An 11,121-nucleotide genomic window follows, 5' to 3' on the forward strand; every position below is an offset into this window, starting at 1 on the left:
GGTGGGATACGGCCAAAAGGATACCTAAAGCACTGTCAATCTCCTATCAAGACCTGCTTAACCCGAAAGTTTATTATAAATCTGCTTATATTATTTCATGGGAGAGATCCCTTGGGTTCCAAGCCTCCCAAGAGGACTGGTCGTTGGCTATCTTACTCACTAAAAAAGCCCTCCATTGTGTTACTCTACTAGAATTATACCTTAAAATTTACACTCAATGGCACCTTACACCTCTGAGGCTCTTTAAAATCTCCCCTCTGAACTCGCCTCTCTGCTGGAGAGGGTGTGGATATGTGGGGTCACCGGCTCATATATGGTGGGCCTGCCCAATGCTGCTTCCCATGTGGGGCATGCTTTCTAAATGATGTTCTGACCTCGATCCTAACCTGTGGACAAATCCACAAAAGGTTCTGTTCCACCTGTCCTTTGGGTCGGCTCTCACCCCCAACATCATCTGAATGCATATACTAATATATTTATTATATATTAGTAACCTATATAGTGTTTATAAATAAAACCTAAAAAAAAAAAAAATGAATTATAGTCTCTATATAGGTTACTAATATATAATAAATATATTAGTATATGCATCTAGTAGATTGAAGCGCAACAATAACGAGATTGGCATTATTTTCAATATGATTATTCAGTAAAAATTGACGAGTACTGTTAGGATAGGATCTGCTTTTACAGAGCAGCAATACCATAGGGCCACATAAATTGGCTGATGCTATCTCGAACATAGCCATAGGGTTATATCAATACACCATAATAGTAAAGTAGTTCATACACCAAAATAATAATACATTTCATTTATCAGTTGCGGACATGTGAAATCTTAGACGTGCAACCACTAAATACAACAACTAATTATGGTAGGTAGCTTAGGTTAGTTTGAGGAGTTGTAGTGAGGAATCGGGAATTGGATTTCTTAACAGAGTTGAGATGGTATATTTATTATTTATTTATTTTTTTGGCGATAGAAGACACACGCCTACAAGCTGTGACTCACACACATAGTGATGCGTGATTGGTTTATGCTACACACCCACGGACTACCCCCCACACATTTGACATTGCGAAATCAGAGAGGGAGCTTAAATAAATAGACAATTGTTTATTTATTTATTTTTTTGACGATAGAAGACACACGCCTACAAGCTGTGATTCACACACATAGTGATGCGCGATTGGTTTATGCTACATGCCCACTGACTATCCCCTACACATTTGACTTTGTGAAATCAGAGAGGGAGCTTAAACAAATAGACATAGCCCTTCACAAAATCAGCTTACGATATGCACAATACAACAATTTAGATAACATTTAAACAGTTTATTGTAGGAGATCATGTCAAAAGGGGTAAGAATATATTAGGAAGAAAGTTGAGGAATTGTATTTAAAGACCGGCGACAAATGATACACGCCCACTAGCCATTACCCACACATATGGAAGTGTGGGATAGGCTAATGACACACACCCACAAGCTAACAGCTTTATACATGATACAAACAAACTAGCTGATGCTTTTAATTAATAAATAAATTAAACCTTATATTATGAGCAAAGGGGAGGAAAGAAATCCTCAGAAAATAAAGAAGTTATTAACCATATAAAATATAAATAAATAGTGCATTCACTTTCATAAAGAGAGATTGTTGAAAATTTAATGAACCAACTATATGAGTGCTATATTTGTTTTTTTGCTGAAACACTATTGTGCATACTGTATATGTTTTCTTTCAAAATGTTTATGAGATATATTGTATTATCTGCCACATACTTGTTTTGATACTAGCTGTATATGTTAAAGTAGATCTATGCATACAATGGGTTATATATTCACATATTGGTATCAAGAAAAGTCAGTTTGTATTGTGAAGGTCACCATAGCAACATTTGCATAAGTAATTGGTAAATTGGGTGTGACCAATGTTTTAATTTATTTGAGGATGTATAAATAGGAGACTTCAGTTTTAGATCAGTATTACTTGCCTGAGGAAACAGAGTGGTAGCTCTGAGAAACGCGTAGCGAATTCTACTGATTTTTATTGTACACTGTTATATCTTTATATAAAGTGTTTTTTTTATATATATCTGGAGTCTCCTTGATTTTTTATCTGAGCATTTTAATACATTGGACTATCCTTCACCGGAGTGGTATGTGCGCTGGGCCACTTTTAATATACCCAGCTTGCTTCATTAGCACTACAGTGTGCTCTATACTTTGTGAGTATATCTCTAAAGGGTAAAGCTGGTGGGTTCACACTCTGCTTACTAATTCTGCACTTGGAGCCGCCCTCTGTATATCTTTTTACTTTTCAGATGATTTTGGAAATCTACTAAAGAGGAGCTGCCCTAGCATTCTAATGCACAGTCAACTGGGACACTGATAAGTTTCCAGACTGCTCATCTAGGCATTATCTTTGCCTTCACTACATGTGAGTACAAAATCTATATCTCATTCTATTCATCCTTATATATACTGGCTACACTAGGAGGCGCCCTTTCTTTTTTGTTTCTCACCCCCAATAGCTTGATTAGCATATACCTGATGATGGCAGTTAAGCTGTCTATTGCCCGCCTGTGAAGGCATGCTGCTATCCCCACCTGGAATGATATCTCTAAAGCCATGTCCTATCTGGAGACTATGGAGTGCCCTATTTTTACCTTCAATAATAAAGTACAGCTTCACTGCCTGGTCTGGGAAGGGTGGGCAAAAATAAGTAAGAATTAAGATGAGGACTGTTGCCTATACCTATTGGTTCCTCCCCCCCTTCCCCTCTTCCCGTCTGATGTTGTTCTCCCCCCCCCCTTTTTTTTTTCCTCTCCTCTTCCTTCCTCCTTCCCCTCCCCTAACTCTGGCTGGCTGGCATATATTTCAAAGTATTATTTACAATTTCCCCCTTACCCCATTCTTTTCTCTATATCTCTTTCTAAATGTAGAGAAATTTTCCACTTACTGATTTCATCCCAGCAATACTTCATATACAAGAACGTTAATAAGTTAAGAGAGGTTCTTCATTTAGGGTCCACGAGTGGCCCTTTAACATTACTGTTTATCTACTTTATTTTATGTTCATTGCAATGTTGTGGTCCATGAGTGGCCGCTTAAACCATTTAGTGGATATTCTGTTTGAGCAGCACCCACTGCTATTATTGAGAGTGTAATTCGTCTATACTGTGTATTTATCAGATATTGTTTTTGGAAGCCTACCTTGTAACCATTTATTTTACCGTATACTATGTAATGACAATTACTCATGGTTTGTTTGGAAAAGAATCTCAATAAAAGAAAATAAAATGTAAATGCCAAATATAGTTTATTTATATGAAGCAATAAGACATAAATAAGCACTTAATACCCTGAACTATGGTTCAGATAGGGCATGCAATTTTATACAACTTTCCAATTTACTTTTATCATCAAATTTGTTTTGTACTCTTTGTATTTTTTGTTGAAAGCTAAACCTAGGTAAGATCATATGCTAATTTCGAAGCCCTTGTAGGTCATCTCTTGCATTTTGCCAGCTTTTTAAGGCTAGACAGCTCTAGTTCATGTGTACCATGTAGAAAACATTGTGCTCACACCACGGAGTTGCCTTGGAGTAAGAACTGATTAGTTAAAATGTACAGAGGTAAAAAGTATATGAATGTAAAAGTGTTGGATATGCAAAACTGGGGAATGTGTAATAAAGGGATTATCTACTTTTTTAAACAATAACTTTTTTGGAGTATACTGTCCCTTTAAATGCTCTAAACATGCAAGGAAATATTGCAACTGGTTGATGTGCATTGTTTAAGAAAGACAACAAGTAGTGAACATATTTTATTTATTTATTGTATTTGTGAACACCTTTAGCATGTATCTGTGATTGATAGTCTACTTCTATATTATGAAATATAAAACTTTCATTGTAACACATTATGTAGCTATGTACAATACATAAAATGTGTCTAATGGCACTAACATTCAGCATATTTTTTTTAAATTAACAAGATATTAAAATAATATACATAGCATTTTTTAATATTTTTTACTCTCCAGCATTCCCTCTTACTTTATTATGTTGACATAATCTTATAGGGATCCACTTTATTGATTAGCTTGTAATATTGGACTCCACTTTGTTAATTTACCATGATTGCACCATTTTAGTGACCCATTGAATCCTGATACCACTGTAGCTTTGTGAAAAGAATTGTTTTTCAAAGACTTTAGCATCCTTGAAGGAGTGGAAACACACTATGGTCTGTAAATTATTGAGTACTCCAGATTTCGGCTACAGTTATGAGTTACACTTTCAGTCAATGTGGCCAGATTACTAAAATTTAGGGATATATATACTGTATATATATATATATATATATATATATATATATATATATATATATATATATATATATATATAGATATATATATAGACTGTGTATATATATATATATATATATATATATATATATGCTGTATATATATGTATATATATATATATATATATATATATATATATATACACTGTATGTATATATATATATATATATATATATATTTATATATATATATATATACAGTATATATATACATTATTTGCCTTACTTCCCTACATTTTATAGTCTTTTTAAATACTGATGTCTCTTGCGTCAAAAGTTGCAAACATTACTCTAAATTTCATTGTATATGGTGCAATTTAGTACTCCTACTTATATTTATTACAGATCTGCATTCATTCGACCAAATACACCAACAAAATAAAAAAATAAAAAAATACTAATGACATTTCTTATTATTCAATCATTTTCTTTAAATTACCTTCACGTGCTTAAGTAATTTCCTTTTGCTCACTGAAGAGCTGCGCTTTCCCAGTCCTTTTCTTCACAGAGCTACCACCGGACTAATAGGAGGAGCTCCTAGGGCCTACACTAAAGAAGAAGGTCCTTCAGTGTAGGCCCTGGTAGACCCCCAGCTAAGCCTCATATTAGTCCGGCCAGTGCTCTGTGAAGAAGAGGACCGGGTTAGAGTGGCTCTCCAGTGCGCAAAAGATAAGCATTTCACCTATAGCTTAGAAACATTTACATTGTTTTAATGAAAACAAATGTAAATGTTTAAGGAATATTCCGCTTAGTTTAAAATGAAACGAATACCAAATAGTGCAGCCAACAAATATTCGGGGAAACAAATTTCCCCTAATATTTTTTACTAACCAAATTTTTTGTGACTGCACAAGTTTGCTATTTATGGTGACATAATCCAATCAGATGGGATTTACATTTTCGTGGGAGGGGAAGAGCTATACATTATAATGAGTTAAAAAAAATCTATCTTTTTCAAATTTGTTAGGCTCTATGAAACAGAGGGAAGACAATTTTATAGAAACATGCTCAAACCATACTGGGGTTAACATGCAAATGAATACTCATTTGATGTTGTCAGATGCCTAATTTTCAAGAACAGATGCACTGCCTGCCTAAACTTGTTTCTCTTGTTATAGATTTTTTAAATACATTCCTTCTTTTTCAGTATCTGCAAAAAAATATGATTTAAAATTTACCCCCCCCCCAAAAAAAAATATTATTAATCAAAACATTTTTTTTTTCGTGTAGTATTGTTGTATATATAAAACAGTTATACATTTTGAATAAGTTTGGTCTGCTGAGAAAACATAAATGTCTGTGCAATCCCCTAGGAAAAAAACACCATGCTCTATAATGTATTAATTATTGACAGGAAGGGGTTAATAAGTGTTCTCCACTATGAGAAATAAAAATTAGGCTTGAATGGTCAGGGAGGAGGAGGAAGAATATTTGGTAGAACAAAACCTAAATATGCCACTGCTACAGACTTAAAGGGACAGTTTACTCAAAAATTTTCTCCCCTTTAATTTGTTCCCAATGATCCACTTTACCTGCTGGAGTGTATTAAATTGTTTACAAGTAGCTCCTTTACCCTTATATTGGCATTTGAAATTGTTAATTTAGCATGTGGTATCCCCACCTATTCTGAAAGTTTGTGGCCGCGCGTACCAGCTATAGATAAGATTTGTAAACACAGCCAGCAGAAGAAATTACACTTCCAGTGTGATAAAGCAGAGATAAGGTAATAACATGTTGATTTTCCATTGTGCTCTCAAAGTATTGGTGATTGTTTTAAGGACAGATATAAGATAAAGAAGCAGGTATATTTTCACAATGTGATACAGTAATGAGATCAGATTATACCTACAAGCTCAACCTATTTTATTAGGCTGTGGCTTCAAAACACAAAATCAGAGCTTTAATATACAGAAATAAACCTTAAAAAGCTAATTTTCATACATTTTTTACTGTGCAGTTGGTAAAAAAAGCAATTGTAAACACATTAAGGGAAAAACTATTTTACAGTATACTGTCCCTTTAACAAAGGTGTTTTAAGACCTTTACACAATCTAATTAATTTCTTTGAAATACAACCATAAAACTCCATATGCCATTTAAATGTAAACATTAGAAAAGTGCAATTTAATAAAACATTTACAAATAAAAAAAATGAAATTACAATTTAATTATTCTATAAATTATTTATTTCTTAAAAGGACATGAAACCCCCAAATTAACATATTGGTAAAAGTGACAAAGCATTTCAATAGTTTGTTTTAATATTGTGATTTCAGGTTAGTATAAATGCCAGAAATTATGTCCAAGATATAATCTACTCTAATCGGTAAAGGTATGATTTGTATTATTCAACCTTAATACAACATTTCAGAGATTTTCATAAAGCAGTATTGAAAACATTTGATTTGTTTTCAGCCAATAATAAAAAAAATATAATAAAAAAACATAATTTCTATGATTCATGTAGTTTAAATGAAGAATGTCCTTATCAAATATCATTATATATTACATATATTATGTATCACTCAAGCTTTTAACGTACCTTTGAAACAAGGAAGGAAAAAGCATATTCTTCTATCATATTTAAACCCCTGAGATTATTAGGCAAATTCATGTTCATTTCACAAATTCTCTAGAATATTGATGGGTGTTTTTTCTTCTCTGCTTATATATAATTTTCAAGGATACTTAGAGTGAAAGCTTTTATAGATAAGAGGATAAAATAATAATGAGATGCAGTCACACCCATGATGTGTCAGGACACACGTCATGAGTAATAGTAACCCAGCAAACTGCACAACATATATTAAATCAAACATACCTTTATATTATTAATTTCAACTACAAAATTTCATGCACACTGCTAAAATGTGTGTTTGCTTACATGAAAAACTACTGTAAGTACAACAACCTTAAGATTAATGCCTTTGTTCGCAAAGTCCTTTTTATATGTAGTAAAAGCAAATATTATTATCATAAAAAATATTTTTAGCTGCTTGAGATTTCTAAAAGGTCTACAACAAGTCTTGTTTATTTAGGGCTAGATTACAAGTGAAGCGCTAATTTATCACGCGTCCGCAAACGGGTAAAATTTGCCTGTTTGCTGCCGCACGATAAATAACCAGCGATTAAAAGTTGTTGGTTATTATTACAGCAAGCTCGCAGTAGCAATTAGTGCTTATAAAATTAAACAGAAATCAGATCTCTGGTTAATTTTATAAATGTGCCCCAAATGCCCCCAAAATACAGTGTAGTGTATTTTATTGAAAAAAATAATACAAATTGTAGCCTTTTTATTTTTTAATAAAAAAACAACTGTATGGAGGGTTCCGGGGGGCGGGCTCTGAGCAAGCAGCTCATCTTTAGAGTTCCGTGAGTCTTTTGTAATTTACTCTGCAATTGAGGAGCTAATATTGGCCCGAGCATATTGGTCCCTGACAGGAACTGTGTCTGGACGCTATTGATGCTGGAAAAACAACATCTACACCCCACCAGGAAGCAATTAGCACGGAAAGTCCGGAGCAGCAACATCTTACCTACAGTGGCCATAATGGCCTATACGCTGAACGACAGTGCATTGATCTATAACTACACAGTCTAAAGCTATGGAGAGAAGAAGTAGGTCTGGATGACTACCCGCCGCTGTTCTACACATACGCAGCTTATCACTCATACCCTGCTGGGTATTCAAGAGGATCTGCTTGTGTGGGTAGGCACGCCATCTTGATGTGGAGACACATGGTGGGCCGATTCCTGGAGGATTACTCAGGAGAGAAACGGATCAGAACCTGTGAGTAGTCGATGCACTGGAGTCAGTTGAAGCGGCTGATTACTGGACTCCTGGGTGACATCACAGTGGCTTCCCATTCAAGACAACCGGGTGAGGTGGAGAGGCAGTGCAAAAAAGAGGCACGGCCCCACTACCACCATCTTGGCCATATGTTGATACGGCTAACACCTCGGCACAGTATTGCCTCATTCCCACGACCAGCCACAAGGTTTTCGAATTCTTAAGGAAAACCCTACAACACCTACACTCTTGTCTAGTCTCTGGGTCAACAGAACTGGTAAAGTAACACTCTCCCAGATGTGGCACCCCCCTCACAAACACTGCAGGGGGCACACTACCCTATAAACACCCAATTTATGATCAGCACTGGAGTGCATAAAAAAAAAAAAAAACTAAAGCATTTATTTGATCATATTGGGCAGAGACAATTCATTGTGACTGCCCTTTGAACATTGTATGCCTGGAAATAAAGCCAATACATTACACAGTTATCACAGCAAAGGTTCCCTCTGAGAAGAACTTTGGTAGTTTTAAGGGGCTTCATAGAGACATTTGGACTTGATGTTACCATATGCTTTACCATATGCTTTCCATAGTGTATGTTTGAATCCACATTCCCCATGCATCTTTGAGGACTTTTACTCACTTGGCCTTCTGGTGCATATCAGGAGGGCTGGCAATTTATGAGCTGTGTTATATCTGTAGCAAGCAATTTTGCAGGTTCTAATTTTCATATGTGTACCCTGCATAAGAAATTAGAAGGTTACTGATTGTCATAGGCTCTACACAACACCAAAATAGGTTGAAACCATACTGTTTTGTGTGCTTTGCACAACATTGAATTAAGACGAGATTTTGTTTTAGTGCTGGCTTTCTTTCTCAGAATGGTACTATGTCAAAACTGTATGAAACAATATTGTACTGCTATTTTTTTATGGATACATTTTTAGAACCCTCTAAAATGTCCAGTAAAGGCAAAGCGAGTGACAGGAAACAGAAAGCTAACCTAGACAACTCAGCCACCTCTTCCAGTAAAAATGGGGACCCTATATGTGACCCCAAAGAATCTCATGCCATTGTACTACAACTAACCGCCCTGTTTATGCCTAAAATGGATAATATCCAAAAAGGGTTAGAAACCTTAGCTGAAGAAGTCAATCAAATAACAACCAGCTTTAATGAAATGGAGGAAAGGGTTTCTGAGTTGGAAGATTTTAATGTTGCACACACTAAAAAAGTAGAGGATTTGACACATCAGAACCAGCTGCTGCATCAGCACTTGGAAGACTTGGAAAACAGGTCCAGGCAGAATAATGTATGTCTGGTGGGCCTGCCTGAATCTGTCAAACCCTCAGAGATAATAAATTTAATTGAACAAACCCTCCCAACATTATTAGGTATAGTAGAAGGCATTCTCAGAGGTAGCGTGGAGAGAGCACATAGGGTGGGACCTGAGAGACAGAATGCCAGAGAGGGCTTACCTCCTAGACTTTTGATGATTACATTTATACATTTTCAGGTAAAAGTACAATTGCACCGGGCATATCGCAGGCTCCCCTTGTTAATGTTTGAGAATACAAAACGTCAGGATTACTCCGCGGAGTTGATGACAAAGCGGAGGCAGTTCTCTGTGATATGTTCCACCTTAAATAGGGAAGGACATAAGGTTTATTTACAGTACCCTGCTAGGCTGAATCTACTGACTGCTAATGGTGCCAAATTCTTTGACTCACCCTTGGAAGTCCAAGACTTTCTGAGGGAGACTCAAGCTCGGCCAAGCAATCCCTCTTATAACTCAATATGGGGAGGGAGTGAACAAAGTAAAAGGGGTCCTTAATAAATATTGGTCGGTGCTAACAAGTGATCCGTTATTGAATAAAGTACTTGACAATAAACCCAATTTAGTTTTTAAAAAGAATACTAATTTAAAGAATTTAGTTGCCCCAAGTAAGCTCAGAGATGTAAATAAAATAAATAGAGATTTGAAAACTAATACTCAAAAAAATTTCTTGAAACTTAATGGGACATATAAATGCAATAAATCTCGCTGCCCAATGTGTAAGAATATTAGTTCACAAAGATCAATAATTAAATCTAATACAACGGGGCAGGAATTTAAAGTAAAAAATTTTATCACCTGTAAAAGTGTGTATGTAGTATATTTATTAGAATGTGGGTGTGGCCTGCAATATGTGGGCAGGACCAAAAGAATTTTATCAAAAAGGTTCAGTGAACATTCCGCAAATATTAAAAAACCTTTTTTAAAACATAGTGTCCCAAGACATTTTGCAGAAAAGCATAATTGTGATCCTTCTAGTCTGACCATTAAGGGGATAGAAATTGTTCCTAAAGACCCTATGGGAGGTGATCGCCTACTAAAATTGAGAAGGAGGGAAACCTTTTGGATCCACAAATTAGGCACCCTCGTTCCTAAGGGTTTGAATGTAGATATAGATATCACAGCATTTATATAGTGTCCAAAAATACATATGATAGGAATATAATAGTATTTATTTTCTCTCTTTTTTAACATTTTAGAGTTCGTAATCATTAATATCTTATCCAGATGAACTAATCTAACATCCTTTTAATGTTTAATATTGTGTATAAAAAATTTTGATTTTAAATTAATTTTGTAAATTAATTTATTAGATTGACGTGTACATATAAGCATACAGTTGAAATGCTTTTTACAAAAACAAACTTTTTAAAAAAACAATTGGTGTATATTAATTGTTATACCATTGAATGTTTTTATGCACAAGTTCAATCACCAAAATAATGGTTTTCATTTTATGTGTGTTTTTATTTTAATGTGGTGTTTTTAAAGTATATTGAATAATGTAATTGAATGTATCATATATGATGTTATAATTGTTGTCTATTTTGGAGCTATTTGTAGATAATGTGTTATATTTTGTACCGTAATGGATTGGTGTATTGCCCGAAGTTGATACA

At 34.8% G+C, this 11,121-nt stretch overlaps 1 protein-coding gene across 1 annotated transcript in view; it reads right to left on the bottom strand.

Annotated features, from left to right (window-relative positions):
- LOC128653246 (acetylserotonin O-methyltransferase-like) overlaps positions 1–7,048 on the bottom strand; it is a 176,398-nt gene extending 169,350 nt beyond the window's left edge. Inside the window, exon 1 of the mRNA XM_053706434.1 lies at positions 6,916–7,048. Coding sequence (XP_053562409.1) covers positions 6,916–6,993 — 78 coding nt within the window. The 5' untranslated portion in view covers positions 6,994–7,048. The remainder of the gene's footprint in view (positions 1–6,915) is intronic.
- Positions 7,049–11,121: the final 4,073 nt, after the last annotated feature.

Source organism: Bombina bombina, chromosome 3 (genome assembly GCF_027579735.1).
Source record: "Bombina bombina isolate aBomBom1 chromosome 3, aBomBom1.pri, whole genome shotgun sequence".
Taxonomy (NCBI): Eukaryota; Metazoa; Chordata; class Amphibia; order Anura; family Bombinatoridae; genus Bombina; species Bombina bombina.